Source organism: Chelon labrosus (assembly GCF_963514085.1).
Source record: "Chelon labrosus genome assembly, chromosome: 15".
Lineage (NCBI taxonomy): Eukaryota > Metazoa > Chordata > Actinopteri > Mugiliformes > Mugilidae > Chelon > Chelon labrosus.
In genome coordinates, this window is record NC_140348.1 from 15,990,916 (window position 1) to 16,010,366 (window position 19,451).

Here is a 19,451-nt window from a genome sequence, read left to right on the forward strand (position 1 = left end):
AACAAGACAAACAAGAGGTTATATCTTACATGTACGCCGCTGCAGCAGGGACCCCACTTTGACAAGGGACGAGCAAATCTGTGATGAATGCTCTCATTCTTTTTAATAATGTTTCAGTTAAATCCAGTTTGTAACAGCTCTGTCAGTCCCCTGCTACACGGAAAAAAAGAAAAACAACATTTGCATGAGCAGGAACATGAACGTGGACCACGCACCTAATTTCCCTATTGCAAGCTGATCCTTTAATCTCACAAAAGAACACAAGTGGCTTTGGCACGTGAAGGCTCTCACGGCTTCGCAGCGTTGTGATTGTCTCAGAGCTCTCCTCTCAAAGTTACAGTGAACCTCCTTTAAAGACCTTACTAAAAATGTTGTGTTTTGCTAAAAAACTCCCAGTTGCATTCACCAGTGGGAGGGTGATGAGTGATCTTATTGGAGCACTGGCGACTCCTGCTGGTCGTCATGTTGATCTTGTGATAGGGACACGATCCTCTTGTGGCTTTTCCACATGTCAGCATAGTTAAGAACGAGCACCGCGGCCAAGGCCTGGAGTGTGACTGACATACTTTTTTTATTAGCTCCAGCTGAAGCGCCACAAAACCGAAGTGTTAAGACCCTGATAAATGTTTAAACGCCACAGGGAATTTTGTCCCTCTGATTTATGAAAGAACTCTGCAACAGCCTGAAGAAAATGTATTTACCCAAATCAGTATCTACACCGATCAGGCATAACATTATGACTACCTTCCTAATATTGTGTAGGTCTCTCTTGTGCCTCCAAAACAGCTGTAACTGGACATGGACCTTCTGAAGGTGTCCTGTGGTGTCTGGCAATAGTGGGGGCCCTTGGTTCCTATGGTTTGAGGGGAGGGGCCTCTGTGAGTCAGGCTTGTTCCATTTCATCCCACAGTTACTTGATTAGTTTGGAATCTAGTGAATGCGGAGGATAGGTCAACACTTTGAGCTGTTCATGTTTTTATTTTTTTTCCTAAACTGTTTTTGTGTGTGTGCCTGTGTCAGGCTGCATCCTGCTGGGGATGGCTGCTGCCATCAAGGAGTGTCATTGCTATGGGGTGGGGGTGCCTGGTCTGGTCTAGGTGGGTGCTACATGTCTAAGTAACATCCACACGAATGAATACCAGGTCCAAAAGTTTCCCAGCAGAACATTGTATTGTCACAAGATGGTCAATGTCATTCACGTCACCTGTCAGTGGTTTTAATGTTGTGGCTGATTGGTGTATATTGCGACTCTTTCGACTCTTTTTGATCAGCTAACTCTAACCCCATGGTGTCTGTTTCTGAGACTGATTTCGGCATTTCCAAATTGCCAACCAACCCGCATAGCTGCTACCTCCTCCCTCAGATCTGCAGAGAAAGCCTGAATAACTTCCTTTTAAACATGACAAAACAGCTGAATCACAACAAGAATTGCATCCAGATGATTTGGTGTTTATCAGCTTGGTGAAACAAGCACTGCAGTGTCTGGTTTTAACCACAGAAGTCAGTGAACTGCACCAGACACAGCTCATTTCTGTGTTGCATGACAACAAAAGAAAACATATTTAGCTTCTTCCGGCACAGCTATGAAGGATCTGTTTTATTAGTTTTAATTTGCGTGCAATTCAATTAAGAGCTTCAGGACCAATAAAAAAAAAAAACAACAACAACAAAACAAGTATTCAGTGAAAATTCATCTTTATTGATACCATACATGAATTATCAATGACAGAAACCTGGCAAAAAAATATAGATATAAAATCACCCCTATGATGAGGTGCTACAATAGCCAGCTATGGGTGCAATGCCATTTCATCTCTTGTCTCACACACACCCTTGAGCTTCCCAAATTGTCTCGACTCAGGAAACGCGGGGTGCTGATAATTCGCCCCCCCTAGATTCAATTCCGTGTCTGCCCCGCTGAACTGATACATCACAAAAGTAGACTAGGGGGGTTTGCTGGAGACATTGAACAAGGATTTAAACACAACAGCCTGCAGCTCAGTGTGGATTCACGGACGGCATTTCTGAAAGATAGAATAATGGAGGAATTTCTGACCGGCTGCTTTGTCCCGGTGCCGTTGGCGACTCCTGCTGGGAGAGCCTGAACATTACTATCTGATAGCCGACAGCTGGCGTCTGCTGAGGCCGAAGGGTTTAGGCAACAAATTTTGCTGTGTGTACCTGAACGGCAAACCCTGACGCAGCAACTTAAGTCATGAACAGCGAGTCTTTTTAAGCAGAAATCATCATTTTGTAATTATCTTTCAACTTTGCATGTTTTAAGCATCACTTACAGACTGGAAATGTAACTGGAAAACATCAAATAAAGCTAAAACCTAATCGTCATCATCATATAATCGAATATTTTGCTTCATCTTGATAAATTTCACTCAGAGTCGAGCTGCTGCGGCACATTTCCAGCATCCCGAGGAGTCTGAGGCTAAAATTTTTCCTTTTTCAGATCTTAACTTATTGATCCGATAGCCGTTTCTCGACAAAAAAACAAAAGCACAAGCAACAAAACGAACGCCATGAGCATGAAACCGACTCAGCAGCCCCACAAATTCCTCCACGTATCATCATGAATATTGTACAGGTGGGTTTGACCTAAACAGAATGGCAGTACATAGAAAAATAAATAGTTTGCTAAAATGAGGGCAAAAAATCTTTTATCAGTGATTGTACCATTTAAAATCACGTTTCCAAAAAAAACCCAAAATAATAATAATAATAATAAAGAAAACTTAAGAGGCTTTTTCATCTCTTTACATTAGATTGAGTTTCTCATAGTTCTAGGGAGGAATACATAGAATAACTTTTACAGAAATGACTACCTAAAAATATACAAGCACGGACACAAACATGAGGAGTAAAGCCAACATAAAACAGCGCGGTGTAATCAGTATAAGAATCTTTACATGTAGCTCCTTGGTCTGCAGCTTTCTTAATTGTAATTAAAAACATTTCTGGGAAACTTAAGTTAATACAAAAGTCTTTTTTTTTTCTTATTTTACAATCCTGTCAAAACTTGTTTTTTTAAAATATTTTCGAGTAGCAAATTTGAGAAGTTTTTCTGTCATTATATTCTCTGAAGAGAGAACCCCTCCCCTCCCCCGACCACCACCACCACCCCACCCCCACCCCAACAAGATAAAGAGATTTGAAGACAAAGCAAACTGCAATGATAAGACAACAGATCCGAACCAGGTGCTTGATGGACGTTTTAGTGGGGAAACTGGTTTCCGGCGCGCTGCTTTCCACTCAACAAGACGTAGTAGTGTGTTAAAACACAAACTGCTTTTAAGCACTGAAGCCAGATTGCCTGATGACGGTGTGATGTCTGACACGGATGGATGACGTTATATCAAGCATAGACTTACATGGAAGTTATTACCATCACAATAAGAATGATCTAACAGCAATACTTATACATTGACATACTGCAGGTTTCAGGTGTTTTACAGTTCTTACATTAGAAATAATAGAAAAGAAAAAGAAGATACGCCGTCAATTCATAAGAAAAATAGATTGCCGTTAATAAGTGGAAAACAGTGCAAAGAATATTCTGGGGTGTTTTGTTTGCTTGCTTGTCGGTTTATTTTTTAGAAATTGTTTACAAAAATAATAATAAAAAAAAAAATCAAAACAAGTCTAAAACATAGGAAATTAAAAACACACTTCTGTAGCATCTGGTGCTCTGGTCCAGACATGCTGCGTACCACCTCTCTCCAGTAAGGTGTGGGTGACAGTGTGCGTGTGTGTGTGTGTGTGTGTGTTAGTGTGTACATGTGTGCGTGTGTGTGTCAGTGTTGTGTGTGTGTGTGTGTGTGTGTGTGTGTTTAAGATTTAGCGTAGTGGTTCTCAACTCCGGTCCTCAAGCTCCGGCACTGTACAGGTTTTTGTTCCAACCAGGTCCTACAAAAACAAATAATTGAGTTTTTAAAAGACCGAACGTTGAATTTTGACTCTAAGAGTGCACACAGTTTTCTGCAGCCTGCAAAAAAATAAGTTAAATAAAAGCTAAGCATTTCTTCCCTGTGACATGAGCACAACAGAAACAGCGAGGTGCGTCGGCAAAGAAAACGCACGCCTGAGAGACCCGAGGTTGGAACAAGAACCCGCTGACAAGGTCGCCATGGCGAGCACTCGGACAACAGGACATGCCAACTTTGGCTCAAATCACCGTGGCGGGCGATGATGGACACATGCGCACACACCGCCGCCGCGTCAGTCTCACCACAACTCTAAGAGGACCGTCTGCGGCCGAGCAGACAAGGGCCAAGGCTGAGCACCACTGATCATGTGTGAGGGAGCGAGAGTGGGACTCTTGTGAGCTCTATCAGTCCATCGGCTATTGTCTCTTTCCCTAGCCACTCTGCTTTTATCAAGACACAACGGAACAAAACAAACAAAAATTGCTGAACACAAGTTCTCGAGGCCACCGTCCCTGACTCCTCTTGCTAGTGTGTTGGCTCAGGTCGATCCCAGTAGGTTTTTATAAGCACTGAAAAGGGGGAGGGGGGCTGGCTGGGACCTCAGCACTCTACTGGGAAGACTGGGAGTTGTCATTCTTGCTCTCCTGACTGGAGGGAGCCTTGTTGTTCCAGGGCGAGTGTGCCCCCAGTGCAGGTGAGCTGTTGAAACTGTCCTCATCCTCCAGGCCATTCGCCCCATCGTACTGCGTGTTCTCCAGCCGCGTGATCAGACGCTCGTCCTCGTCACCAAACTCCCCTCCCATCAGTGTGGGCTCTCCCACCATCATCACATCCTAAAGGGGACAGCAAGGGCCGGTACATATTATCCCCATAATACAGGGGGTGTAGCGCGGTATGTCTGGCTGCACGGACGGGTTGTTAACTCGGGTTGTATTTTGGCGTGTGGTCAGATAAAAAGGGTTCAAGACCCGGCATTACAAATTCATCTTGTCAAATGAAATGCACCACAAATAACACAAGCTTATATTTGGGGACCCCAATTGTTAAAATCTTGAGGTATTTGTGTCTTCTCATTCTGAACCCCATCGCAACAGGACAATGTGTCGCCAGGAAATCTACCCCGACAGTTCAGTGGTCCGTGTGGCCCTGACTCCCGGCCCCTGTTCCAGGAACCAGGGTCGAGGGGACCTCCCTACTGGCCAGCAGTGGGCATCCCTGATCCTTGGGTGCTGCATCACAGGGGGTTTTCATTCCACCTCGGGTCTCGTTCTCTCAGTCAAACAACCAAGTAAGCAAAGACAGCAGTGTTGCGTGTGTGAATTGTGCGCTCTGATAAGACTCGGTGGTAACTCTAAGTTCATACGGCGGATTTAGAGAGAAAACCTGACCTGCTCCACTGGAAATCAGAGCAAGACAACCCTGCCCCAGGACCCAAAAATATAATATTGAGCACTATTCAGAGATGGAGGTGACTTGTTGCTGCTCTATATAAACCCATTAACCTGTGGCCCTTGAGGACCAGGGACTGCCCATCACTGGTTCATATAAGGGGGTCTACTAACTAAATCTACTCATAGAATTACAGAAATCAACCCCATCCCACTTTGAAAAGCTAAACTTTCTCTATTCTGACCTTCTCTCTAAACTCTAACAGCCTCCGCTCCCACCCACTACATCCACAAATAATTTTCTAACCTCCACCCCCTGTCTCGTCCTTGCTCGGCTGAAAGTAAGACGTGCAGCTAAAAGTCAAGTTGATGTAATGCTTACAGGTACCTGGCTGGAGAGTGAAAAGCTGTTGGCTGGACTCTTCTTTTTGCTGTTGCTGTTGTTATTGCTGCCTCCGCCGGAGCTCACGGTGCTTCCGCCGGACACCTTCCTTTTCCGCCGCTTGTTCGGAGCTTGTCTGGCTGGCTCGGCTGCAAGCAGAGTGAAAACGAGACGACGCGCTCCGTGAACAAGTATTCAAATCTCCACAAATCTGCAGTTTTCTAGGTCAGCTGCAGATAAGAAACTGTCACGCAGCTGTGTGTTGCGCTTGTGTGTGTACTCCACAGCTTGAAGGATTGGCAATTTCAAAAGGTGTTACCTGGAGGTGCTACCATTCTTTGCCACTTTTGGAAGAGGCAGGTCTTCAGGCAGTCTCTGGGGCTCAAACTGTACGTCTTATGCCTGGACATCAACTCCTGCATGGGCTCCAATATCACACATAGCTGTAGGGAAGATTATGAGGAACATGAAGGAGTGTTAGCAGGTTGTTTTGTGAGCGGTTCAGAAAAATAACGACACGATCAAAAGGGGCATTTGCTTACACGGAGGTAGTTGAGTGTGGAGTTGGACAGCCCACATCTGGTGATATTCTTAGCCAGCTGATCGAGCATCTGTGGATCCTGGGTGGTTGGGTTAAAAAGGATGTGATCAGTAAGTAAGTGTATAAACTGTATGAGCATTTGAATGCGTGAGGTTTATTTGCTCTGGAACTCACATGCATAGCCAAAATGCTCCTCGGTAGGACCTCTCTGTGTTGTCTGATGCTGAAGTGCCACGTCTTGATCCTCATCATGTCGTCAAACATGAACTCTAGGTACAGACGGCCCTCAACACAAACCTAACGCACAACAGAGAGACAACAGGTTAACTAACAGAGAGTGGAGGGAAGGCTGTGCATTTCTTATCCCGCTGTGATGTACGTACCTGTGTGAACATAGGTTTGCCGTTCTGTGTCACCATGGTGCACTGGTCGCAGTCGAGAGACACAAAGTTACTGTGGAAGGACTCCTTTGGGTGCTTCAAAACATAGAAGAGCTCAGTGGCACCCCCCTCAAAAATACTTCTAAAGTATCGAGGAATCAACGTCCTGCCGATGGCTGCAGAAAAAAAATGAGAGAGGTCATTAAACAAGCTCAAACAAGCGTCTTAACATTGAAAGAGATAAACTGAACATACACATAAACTAGATATTTTCATATATACTTAATATATATTTCTCTCTTACTGTATCGTTTCGGACCGTCTTCCAGACAGAAAGTGATTGTGAGCATGGCGTCATCTTCAAAAAACTCTGTGGTGAAGGCATCCCACCAGAGATTGTCACAATCCTAAAAGCAGCAGAATAAGGAACAACACTGACTTTAAAAGTTGTTGAACTTTATTGGAGAGTGAAGAGGTGTTTGCTGCAGAGAGGTGAGGAAGATTGTTTTTTTCTTTTTAAATTGATGGACATGAAACCCACTTGTGCTTAAAATTAGTCCACGTACAAAGATAAAGGTGCATGTTTGTGTTGCAGCACGGCTCATAGCGACTACTCGATTTTCAACATAGAAACAGTTGGCACTCCAATTACGTTTTGATCAGATAATCCTATTAAAGGCGGCGACTTCTCCGGCTTAATTTCCCATAAAATCCCTAGCATGGTTAGCTACACATAAACAGCTGCCGGGAAGGAAATCTGAAAACACGGCAACAGTTAAGTGGCGCACAACAGGTACACAGAACGTATCGTTATGGACCATAACAGCAACCGACTTAAAATATTAAACTCTGTTTTGTTGTAGAGCAGGTTCGGTGTTGAATTCTTGCAGCATCGAGGGCATTTTCTCACCTCTGTCCAGTTTTGTAACCTTTTGTTCAGCTCATATATCCGGTAATCTGTCTGGTTCCCGTACGGTGTGGGTCTCCTGAAACACAAAACGGGACGATTCATCACTCTCCAGCTGGACCTGCCTCAGTGCCTTTCCACACCTGCACTGCAAACAAATGTTGGAGGCCGGGACGCTCCTCAAACTACAGCTAACTAAATGCAAATCATATGCGAAATAAAAGGGAAATTAAGCAGAACGGCCTTTTTGTAGATGACTTCCCACAATTACTTATTAACTACGAAGTGTTCTCACCCCATTCCAGGCTCCATGTAAGAGGGGGGGTACATGGGTGTAGGCCTAGGAGAAAAAAAAACCATTAAAAATAAGATATTCCAACAAACACAGGTTATACCAAGCAATTATTTTTATATTCCACATAAATCATATTCCACAATGTCATAGAACAGGATGGGTATAAGTTAAAGGTATCATGTTGTGCCTCTTTTTAACAGGTCAATGAAAGTCTCACATGTCTCCAGAATGTGTCTTTCAAGTTTTAGCTCCCAGTAACACACAGATCGTTCATTTAACTGTGCCTGTCTTAGCTTTGGCTTTAGTCTGGTTACAAACAGGCTGTTTAAGCGTCTGTAGCATTAAATGCAAATGAGCTGTTGCTGTCCATGCCCTGTTCCAGTGGAGGGTGGTGCCTTTCTTATTGCTGCCACTGGATGCCTCAAGCAAAAACACTTGCACGGTTGTGCATCGAATATGCCGCTAAAACGCTAGTTATGGGCTAGTCGGCTGTGTTGAGTTTCTCTGTGTGCTTCACGCAATGGCAACTGGAAATGAATGGCTAATGTTGTGAATGAGGCAATGCTTTTTGGATCGGTCATGATCAGACGTCGCTGTGACCTGTAGTTACATCTCTGGGAAGGTATTTGTCTGGTTTCGGTGTAGATCCTATGCAGAAGCATAAATGTGGCTCAACATATAGGTCTACTCTACAGGGACTAGCTCACTTTTAGAGGTAGCCTCAAGTGGCCAGCTGATGAACTGCAATGTTTTGTCACTTCCTTATTGGCTTAATTTTTTTTTGCCTGGTCCTCAGGGGGCGGTTCGAATCATGCAGCAACCTTTGCTTGGTTGGAACGACATGATTACCAGCCTTATCCCCCTATAACGTCACAAGAGGTGGGTAATCTGAATGGCTTGTTCCAACACATTTCTCATGACGGATTGGGAGAGAAAGGATGAAAGGCAAAGGTCTTATGATCTCTCATATTATGTGTGGTTCTAGACACACTGGAGACGTGTGCATACGTTCAAAAACAATGACTGAAAAGAGAATTATGCTTAAATATTTAGAAACTGAAACAAACAAGTCAGTCTAGGTTTAGAAAGTAGAGCAATGTTATGTGTTAATGTGGCATTCTCTGACTTTATCACGTCTTCTCTATTTTTCCCTTTTAAGTCCAAAACTGTGCAGTGCAGTTTGAAGAATGTGCAATGAAACATCAGCATCAATACCAAGTCAGTAGTCAGGAAAATGTCTAAAAATAAACATGTTGTGTTCTTTAGTAAACGTAACTAGGTCAGTACAACTAATTACATGATCACAACGTACAGACAGATGTTTAAAAAAGGGAATCTGACTGGATTACCGCAAATGGTGTACCAGATAGTATAACCCAGACCTACCCCACATCTCTGTCAAGCATAGCGCCTGGGTGGAAGGGGGGAAAGCTGCCGCCGTTGGGGGGCTCCTTAGGAGAGTACAGCTTGAATGACTTTGACGAACAGCCTGCGCACAAAACCAGAGCAGAGGGAGAAGAGGAGGGGTGGAAAAAAAAGAGCAGAGAATTAAAGGAGATTTAGATTACTTTGGATTTAGCTTCTTTCAAATCACAGCATCATCTAAGTAATCTAATGTTGGGTGATTTTGTCGAGATTTGCTGAAATGAAAGCACGCTGCCAAGAACAATTTCCTGCCGCTTTCATTATCTAATGCATCTTCAATCTGCAAAATGGACAAGAAAACAAATCACCATGAAGAAGGGGGGGGCTGCAATATTTATTAGCCTGCAGAAAACTGAGTAAACAATCAGTGAAATGGGTGGACACAAGCAAACACGGCCTGGCGTGTTCTTTGTGTTTCGCGTACCACGCGCACCATTAGAGGCAACCCTCTTCTTTGCATACAACATGTGTTTCTAACCATGCTCTTATGCACTGTGTTTGTCTCCCCCCTCTAGTTGCCTGTTTTTACCCATCCCCCAACTCCCTATCGTGGCCACTGTTAACCCTTCTCTGCCCGGATACGCATTCATGCTCAAACAAATCGCAGCACTGAGAAAACGTTGATTCTGCATCTCTAATCAAGGAGACCCCTACGCAAGCAGCAACTTTCATATAATTAGGTCTGATCAAAGATATTTCACACGCAAGCAGGCAGGAAAGGCTCAACGCAAGCAGGCTCCAGTAACCCTACGTTTTAACACAGAAGATTTTAAGTTAACGGGATGCATTTATTGGCTACATTCATAATTAGATTTTGCAGTAACGGGAAAATCCTGTTTGTTCCTGTGCTTTCTCCTTTAATAATGCCGCTTGTGTGCGCTCCGCTTGTAAATCTGGTATTCCCAACAGGCACCTGAAGACAGCGCAAGATTAATTTGACTCGCAATTTATGCACAGCAGTTGGTCACTGTCAGCCAGGCAAATGAAAGGGGGACTGTACCTAATTAAATCCAGCAGGGGGAAGAACATGGACTCCGAACGCGGCCCAGTCTAATGCAAACCTAACAGGTAGGGATGTTATTTTAATATCTTCGCGTGGGTTTTTTTTGGGGGGGGGGGGGGGGGGGGATTATGGAAGCCCTGCAGGTAGCCTACTCCACAAACAGCGGTGGTTAACGTCAAATCACACAGAGGGAGAAAAGAACGAGGGTCTGCTTGTAGGACATCCACAACTCCTCCTTCATTTACTCTCAGCTGTGTCTTCCTCGGTTGTGTATACCCAGGAGAGTCACGGCAGGTCATCCTCTCCTCCCTATTACCATGGAGGTTACCCTGCTCAAGGGGCACCCAACAATGGGTTTCTATGCATTACCCCTGACCCCATACACCCACCCCCCCACCCCCCCTCCTTAAACGCAGCCAGCCATTAGCTTCACGCCGCATTCAGCACCATATCGTACGTCTTTGTTCAATTTGATGCTGATCCACGGCATTGTGCAAAACATAATTCCCACTGCAACAAATAAATCCTCCACCGCCTGCTTTGCATCCCAATGTTTGTCACCACATAAAGAATACAAACCTCAGTTTTTTTTTTCTATAATACAACATCTACATCTGAAACAAACCTGCAAAAACGCAGACAGAGATTATTCCCATCTCTGACACCTTGCAGAGAAAGAAGCCATTTCACCAACATTACATGAAGAGGGGGGGAAAAAAAATGTGCAGATTATAGGATCAAGCCTGAGACGCATGCACGAGACTAACATCCAAACATAACATCTTCATGAAAGACAAGAGGATGAAGGAAGCATCCCGAGTTGTGCTCCACTTGACAAATAAGAGATGGATGACTCTAGCCTTCCAAGCGTTCCCGTTTAAGATCAGATGAGCGCTCATGATGCACAGCCACTCCAACAAAGGTTAACTTAACATAATGAGACTTTGGTGCAGACTTTAGTCCGCCCAAACTGTTCAGTGCAAACAAAAGAGCTGCGACCAGAGGATGGCCCGCAGCCAATAAAACATCCAGAGCTATGTGCAAAGACTCCCAACATACTTGCACTGCTCGCTGGCGTCAACTCATTGCTCCGTGTGCGGGCTTCCACGGAGTGCATTTAAAAATGAGAGAGCATTTACTTTAACAGCCGGGAGCAGAGGTAAACTGAGCTGCAGGGCCGCATTCATTAACATAGAAGACGGATGCCATTGCTAAGCTATTAACCTAGTTGCTAAACTACCAGCCGTTTTTTTTAAAAACAACGCAACATCCAGAGCTTGTTTAGCACCGGTTTGAGAGGTTTACTGCGAGGTAGAGGTGCTGGTAAAAGCTGTAAGTTGGAGTTACCTGCAGAGAAACGCGGTGTCTCCTCAACACCTCGGCTCGGTGTTTCTAGCCAGCTAGCCTCGCTGCTAGCCGGAGCGGCTGGATGCGCCGACCGCTGATAATTCACTCCCTCCGACCCGAAACAAGGCGGCGAGCGACGGGGGAAAGTAAAAAAAAAAAAAAAACGCTCCCGCTAGTTTCCTCCGGTTCCGGTCAATTTGCAAAAATCCCCGCTATATGTTTTCAGTGTCATTTGTTCGGGGGGGGAACGGTGGTTGCTATAATGTTCTACTACTACAGGACCCTTTGTTCCTGCCAGCCGAGACACGAACAAACAAAGGCCCCGCCTCCTCAAAGCTCCTCCGCCCATCCCGACACACTGCCCGGACAAAAACAGGCCTACCTCCCCTACAGGGCCCACAATTTGTCTCCACCAAGGACCTTTCTGTGGAATAGCGGCACCCCCAGTGTGGTACAAGGTGGGTCCCCATTCAGAGAGGTACATCAGTTTCACCCTTTAACACACACACAGTTAATCTTAGTCTGACAGCACAACAGCGACATAATCTGCATCAACAAGTTCCAGCTCCTCATTTAACATGTTGTGTTCACACAAATGCTCTTAAGCAAATGGCTTATATATTTTATTAGTGCATTTATTATTTCAAATGGAAGCGTTATTGATATGTGCATTCAGGGAAGTCTCTGCTAGACGCAGGGCCCTTCAGATATGAAAAAATAGGACACCAACCAAACTGAAATGAGTTTCATATGAGCACGGTAATGTAAGATGTCTATTAAGGGAAATTCAAGATGACACAGTAGCTCTTGACATTAACATAAGCAAAACATTTCCGTAAGATTATATATCACAATCAGCGTACCAGATGTTAATCGTTTTTAATAAGAGGACAGATAAATGATGAGTAATAGCATGTACACAGCCTGCATGTGCCAGAATATAGTTAGTATATGCATGATATGTGGAATAGCTGTGGCACAATCTCAGAAAATAATGAAAAAGTTGCACAGAATCTTATTACATCTCTGCCAATTTGATTAGAAACAAATAAAAGCCCTGCGGTATCTGAGAATATTTCCCCCCACCATTTATAAATGATGCATTTATAAAGCTTTTGTTAGATGGGGAAATCTCAGCTCATTCATAATAATCATCCATCTGGAAAGAAGCAAAACCAAACACATGGTATATCTAGGGTTGCTGGATTTATGCAAACTAGTGCTGACAGTCTGTCCCGATGTTTACAACTGCAAAACAAAAATAAAATATTTCCATATCTTTTATTAAATCCACTGACAGTGATTCAAACATTATATTTATGCCCCTCGGAATATCTGCACTAATGACTTGGCTCATGACTCCAATCCTTTAGACCGCAGCCCTGAGCCTGTCATAGCCTCGGATTATGTAAGGGTGTATAATCTGCAGCCTCACTTTTAATCAATAACCGCTCTAATGTTTACAAGCAATATATTTGTAGGCTAGACAACCTTTTGTGGTCTCAAAGTGCATTTAAAGCTCATTTGTCGAGGCTCTCACTTGAGCTGCCAGTCAGTTTGTGGAATTTATATAAGCCAGGAGTGCAGCTGGGGGGAAGTGAAGCAATGAATTTCATTGATACGGTAAACACATCTCACCCACTCCAGTCACTCTCACTGCATAAACTCTATGTCAGACTTGGAGCAGAGATATGAATGCAAAAAATGTTAAGCACCACTGCGCAAATGACATGGTAAATAGAATTTTGAATTTAGAGGCCACAAAATATCTGGTGCGAATTATGGGCTCCATTACGTGTACTAGTAAAATTGAATGTATTCTAATATAACAGTCCTGCACTAAATGCGATCTTCATGACTGTTGTGATGTTCAGTTTATGATGAAACAGCATCAGAAAGGTGGTTATTCAACCATATGATCATTTTTGAGGATGTAGTTTGTGGTGTTATTAACCTGGATTGAATTAAACACAAAACCGTTTCTGTTATTTAGCCTGGACTATTGACTAAAAGTGGAGATGTCAAAATAATAGAAACATGTGTTGTTACAATACAATTCAATAATACTACAAATACATAGCCTCCAAACTGAAAACACCCTTGAATCAACCTGCTCTGATGCTAAATACCATAACCTTCATGAGGATAAAATTCAGACAGCAGGGCTGTTTCACTGGAATGCTGATCTCTTTTTGGATAACCAGTCAGCTGTCTGTGTTGATGGATAGAGACAAGGCGAGGTAGTAAAAGAACAGCACCTCCCTCTGCTGGCAAATGCTGAAAACATCTTCTTCAGTCATCAAAATAGACTCAAGTGGATACAGTAGAATTTATTTTATCTCTGAGGTTGAACTGTATTTACATGCCAAACAGTTTTTTGTTATTATAAACAACATCTAATCTTTTAACGTGTATTGAAATATTTTAATTTCATATTCCACAACTGTAACAATAATGTTTTTTTCATGCACACTTAAGACTGGAACTTGAATTCTTCATTATACATATATGCATACATAAAACTAGTGAAGATGGACCAAATGGTAGTGTGGCTGACATGGCATAAAATATGCAATATTACATGCTCCACGACGGGAGTGTTTCTGCAATGAGAATCCAATTTCATCTGTATTCAGTAAGCATCACATTTACTACACATGTTCACAGAGTACCTGGCGAGCAGAGCTGGCATGCAGCGATAACATTAAATGCAGAATACACAAAGAAATAAGTCCAATTTCTGTCACTGGAAAACTAGTCTTGTACTACACAATCTGATGTACCATCTTTAAATACATATTTATAGCTACCTGGCTCCACAACTACTTTATATGCACTATTTGGGCTGCATAGCATTCAGACTGTCATCCATCCACGTACAGAAAATTATAATGTGATCTCCAGTTGAGATTTAGTATGATACAGGTAAACGACTACAGCTGAAACTGACCTTGGTGAACATTACGAGGTCATTATACACACGCTATCAATGTGTAAACACACCTTTCCCAAAACCTCTCTACACAAACGTATAACGAGAGCGAAGCAGTACGACAATGGAAGCACAGTCTTGTCAGGGAAACCGTTGTGACACCTGACTGGTAGTGATAGCAACAAGGCAGCAGACAGGACTAACGCAGGCTGCACCCAGAGGATGCAACTGTAGCTTGACAAGAGGAAGTTAAAACGACATGTGTTCAAGATAAATCAAAGGATAACAAACGGAAAAAAAAGCTAGCATTCGAATGTCTGTATGAAGGCTGGTCTTGTGGACATTTGCAGTAACAGAGGTCGTTAAAGAGCAAATTAAAGCAAACCTTAGATATTATATTATAACATTGTTTTTTGATAGTTAGGATCTGATGTACTTTCATTTGAACCCCTGTAATAAAAGATATTTTATCTTCTTGTGCTAAGTCCCCAAGAATAAAAGGTGTAGTTAAAAATGTCTCACTAAAATTTGTTGCAAATTTATGCGTGCATTTAGCTCGAGCTGCGCAATCCTAATGTCTCTCTTTAAGCTGAACAACAGAGAGACAGACTGTCTGCAGTGATGATGTAGTGACTAATCGTTGAGCTGCTCCGCGGATGTATAAATAGTGAAACTATGACACAGCACAGGATTTTACTGGAATATGGAAACTTATCTAATCCGCGACACGACACCCTAGATTTGCATTATTAAAATGTCACATCTTAAGCACAAATTCTGAATATTCATTTCGTTTTATGTCACAAATGCCTTTAACAGTCATCTCAACATTTGCTCTATATCAAATCTGTTCCATTCCTCTTGCACAACCCATCTTTGTCACCAAACAGTGTTCACATAGGCTTTATTTATCCTAAATATATAAATCTGCTTGATGATTTCTATACTGTGTTAACACAACACTCCTGAGCCCTAAATAGACTTGAGCCCACACACAGATACCGTGTTCAAACAACTCCGCAACAGTTCCTACACATTTTCTTTTGAAAATAGCTCCCTTTCATGCTGTTACCACCTTCTATTTCAGCCTGTCCTTGGATTTTAAAGACTCTGCAGCTTGCACATCTCTCACAAATACAGGTGTGCTTTCAGAGAAAATGATTTCCTTCCTTCCCTGCCATTTAGCTTCCTCCCCATCCTCTCGGCTGCGTGACACATGCCAGCTTCCTTTTTGCCATCCAGTCGGCCTGCAGCAGATGTGACATCACTACAGCTAGTCTCCACTCTGCAACCCCCCCACCCTCATTTCTCTGACTCCCCAGCATCTCTGTCTCCCACGCATTCCTTCTTTCTCTCTGCCTCTGCACACAGCCATTTTGATCCAGCAAACAAGATCTGAGAGACTCGCTGGTGTAGAGAGAGGAGGGGACGAGGGGAAGAGAAGAAGAGTGAGGAACTGGAGAGGAAAAGAAAGAGAGGAGCAAGGTTTTCAGCGCAGTGAGATAAAGCTGAGGCAGTGGCGTTGTTGTATAACAGTAATCAAAAAAAAAAAAAAAGAAAAGAAAAAAGCCTGGCTGCCATCTTGACTCTGCTTTAAGTCACTTTTCTCCAATCAGGAACCATGTGACTTTCTGCATGAGGTAACACCACTGCAAAAAGGCACTCAATGAGGGATGAAGGAGTGACAGAGAGGGTGAAAGAGGAAGAGGGGGAGAGAGTGAGATGAGGAAGGCAGAAATTGGAGGGAGGGGTTAGAGTGAGATGGGTGAGAGACTGAGAGAGTGGTGAGCAAAAGGGGAGCGAATGCTTGAGTGGGTGCATGTGAGAGAGAGAGAGTGTGTGGGGTGGGGGTATCTTCAGCTCACAAGCAATCTATTTTTACCATTTAGCCTGAACAAAGGATATGATTGGCTCCGCTGTGTTAGGACGAATCTCCTTCATGCGAGGAACAAAACCTTGAAAAGGCTGATTCACATGGAAGTCACAACAACAGCAGGATGTCACAGCTTTGTCAATGAACTAGACAGACAGGAGAAGTCTGTTCTTGATTATTGCTTTCGCTCTACCACATGCAAATATGCTCAGCTCGAATTCCCCAGTTATATAATATTCTGACCCAATAACCAAACAAAAATGACCGCAACCATTTGACAGGGAAAAGAGATGTTAGAATGCGAGAGCGGGTTTGTTTTTACAATGCACATTCACACAGGAACGATTAGGAGGATCGTCCATCTACCATCATGCAAGAATGTAAACAAACCAGCCTTCAAATGTAATGATTTACAGCGCATGCACGGGGAGGGAGAGCAAAACTGCAAACCGGTGTTGATCAATGTTGCTCTGTGGTTATCTGAGAGATCCACAAGCCCATGCTTGTTCTCATGAAGGCGTACGTGCGTGCTGTACATTTCCAAGCATGCTGCCTGCGTGTGCAAACGTTTGATTGTTGGTGCACAACATGCACAAGGCAGATCTGTGTACATCCCTTGAAAACATGTGGATGCCATTAAAAGTTTCTGTTCCGCGGTAAAGTCTGTCAATAGAGGGAGCGAAGGAGGAAGAGATACAGGAAAATTACGGGAGGGAGCCGGAGAAGAGGGAAGATCTGAGAGGAGAACATCAAGCACAGGCCTAACATTATTCCATCTGATAGCCGATTGCCAATGAATCAGAGCCGGCCCATTAAAATGATACTGACACCCTAATTCAATCTGTCCTCTCTGAGATCCCCTTAGAGCAGATGCTACGATTCAATTTCTGTTTCATACTCGCTCCCTTGTGCGGCGCGGAGCCCGTCCCTTGGCACCAAGAGGCTTTTTACCGTGCACAAGGCAACCATCTCTGTAGCCTGCCCGCTCTCAGCGGGATACCGTTGAAGAGAAATTGCTCCAAAGTTGAAAAAGGATCAAACACTCCATGGGAGAGAACAGATTATGAGATCTACTTGATAAAAAATTGCCAAAACATTTTTGCCTGCCAACGACTAACATGTGCAGACAGATTACACTAGATTTCCTTCCTCTTGCTCTGATACAGTAGCACAAGAGCCAAGTGTAGATGTCGAACACCAAAAAAGTGCTTTAGGATGATAATGTTTTATGTAACCTTTACTTAGAACAAGAGATTCCAGGAAAAGGCAAGCACAGGAACCACATTAAAAACTGAACACACACAGGAATGCAAAATGCAAAGTCACAATGACAAAGAGCTTTGTAATGACAAAAATAATTTAATCTCTTAGTTACTATAAATCTAAAGTATCTCCATTAGTGCTTTAAACTCATCAAGGGAAGACCAACTTCGCAGCAAGTCTACGAAAGTACTTCTGACTCGTTCAGTTCTGATTCATGGGACAAACAGTTTCTGTGACTCCAAGCAGTGATTTCACATATAAAAGCACAAACTGCCAAGAAACAAGCCTGAAAGAGGGTGAAAAGAGTCAGCAAATGTAGAACTTATTGATATCTTAGTGCCTCTGTGTGTGGCGAAACTCAAAGAGCCATTGATCTGCTGCACAGCAAGCTAGCGTGACTGAGAGGTGGCGAACAACTCAATCTGAAAGCGTGGTAGCCTCAGTCTGTAACCTTGTTTTAGGACATGTGTTCAGAGTGTAGTCGCTAACACACACGCTCACCGCACGCACAAACTCACGCAGCTTGACGCTGGCCCGAGGGGGCTTTGCAGCACTTTTACATAAGTCATCTTTCTGACAGCACCACTGAGCACAGACACGGAGGAGGAAAGGGGGAGAAGAAGGAAGAGTGGGCACTCACCGGGACAAGCGCAACCTCCCACAGACATCTTCTCACATGTTGGGCTCGTCTCTGAACGAAACAGCTGCACTCAGTCCACACGCTGCTCGCATGGGCTAACTCTGAGGAAAACAACACAGGACGGAGAGGGGTGGAGAGATAAGAGGGAGTGGTACAAAGCAGGGCATGTACAACACAACTACACTCCTCTCTCTCTCTCTCTCTCTCTCTCTCTCTCTCTGTCAGAGGCAGGAAGTTGGCAGTGGTGCTCAAGCTGCATCATTAATAGGCATATTGCAACACAAGTGGGAGGGAAAATGAGAGAGGAGTGAAAGAGGAAGAAAGAGCCTTATGTGAGACAGGAGTAAGTAATATGGAACGGAGTGAGGGAGTGAAACGGAGAATGCAGGAGGGAGGCAATTAGAGCAAAGGGGAGGAAAAAGAGAAAACGAACAAGGTGTGTGTGTGTGTGTGTGGCAGTGATGCATCGTCTATTTTTGCCCAGTGCTGCTGTGGGAGATAAACATACTCAGTAGGAGCCCAGAGGCAGAGGGTCATTACCGGCAAACAAACACACATGCCCAGGCACACACTCACTAACACACACACCATGCCTCATGTATGACAGACTTCCATCTCTCTTTTTCTCTCCCTCTCTCTCTTTTCCTTTTGTTTTTCTGCCGCAGAGACAGCGCCGGTGTTAATCACTACAGACAGTATCGATTAAAAATGCAAAGCCCACCTGGAGCGCTGGGACACTGGAGACCCATGGGAGGCAGGAAGCGCGTGCGCGTTCAGTTTCTCTCACAACAGACAGGAGCTGCATGTAAACAGTCTGGCTCGACTCCCTCTCTCTCTTTTTTTTAATCGTGCTTCGCTCTGTCAATTTAATCCCCCTCGCCCTGTTGATATTACCTCAACCTTTCTGCGGCTTGATGTGATTGTGTTTCATTTCCTTTCCCTCTCCCCGCCTCTCTGGTCTCCCCTCCACGTTCATCCCATAACTTCACTTGGCTCGAGCGTGCCCCGTTCTCCGAGCCAATAATCTCATAATCTCACACTTCACTACACAAACACAGAGGCACATCTGACTCCCATGAGTTGGATGTCTTTGTTGCCTCGTGTATCTGATCCTGTCAGACGGATGACGGTCGTATTATT

The 19,451-nt window shown here is 43.9% G+C and overlaps 1 protein-coding gene across 3 annotated transcripts; it reads right to left on the reverse strand.

The window, feature by feature from the left end:
- Positions 1 to 1,684: 1,684 nt before the first annotated feature.
- Positions 1,685 to 18,484, reverse strand: ldb1a (LIM domain binding 1a). 3 transcript variants are annotated; one of them, XM_084561973.1, is made up of 11 exons: positions 18,312 to 18,484; positions 9,215 to 9,317; positions 7,829 to 7,873; positions 7,537 to 7,612; positions 6,931 to 7,033; positions 6,630 to 6,802; positions 6,421 to 6,543; positions 6,248 to 6,325; positions 6,025 to 6,148; positions 5,706 to 5,854; positions 1,685 to 3,915 (listed from the first exon to the last, which is right to left on the reverse strand). In XM_084561973.1, exons 1-11 carry the CDS (start codon positions 18,337 to 18,339, stop codon positions 3,862 to 3,864), a joined length of 1,056 nt encoding a protein of 351 aa, XP_084418099.1. In that variant the 5' UTR covers positions 18,340 to 18,484; the 3' UTR covers positions 1,685 to 3,861. The 3 variants fall into 3 exon arrangements, with proteins under 3 accessions (XP_084418099.1, XP_084418100.1, XP_084418101.1); XM_084561974.1 differs by having other exon boundaries at positions 5,712 to 5,854; positions 18,312 to 18,483; XM_084561975.1 differs by lacking the exon at positions 1,685 to 3,915 and adding an exon at positions 3,935 to 4,768.
- Positions 18,485 to 19,451: the final 967 nt, after the last annotated feature.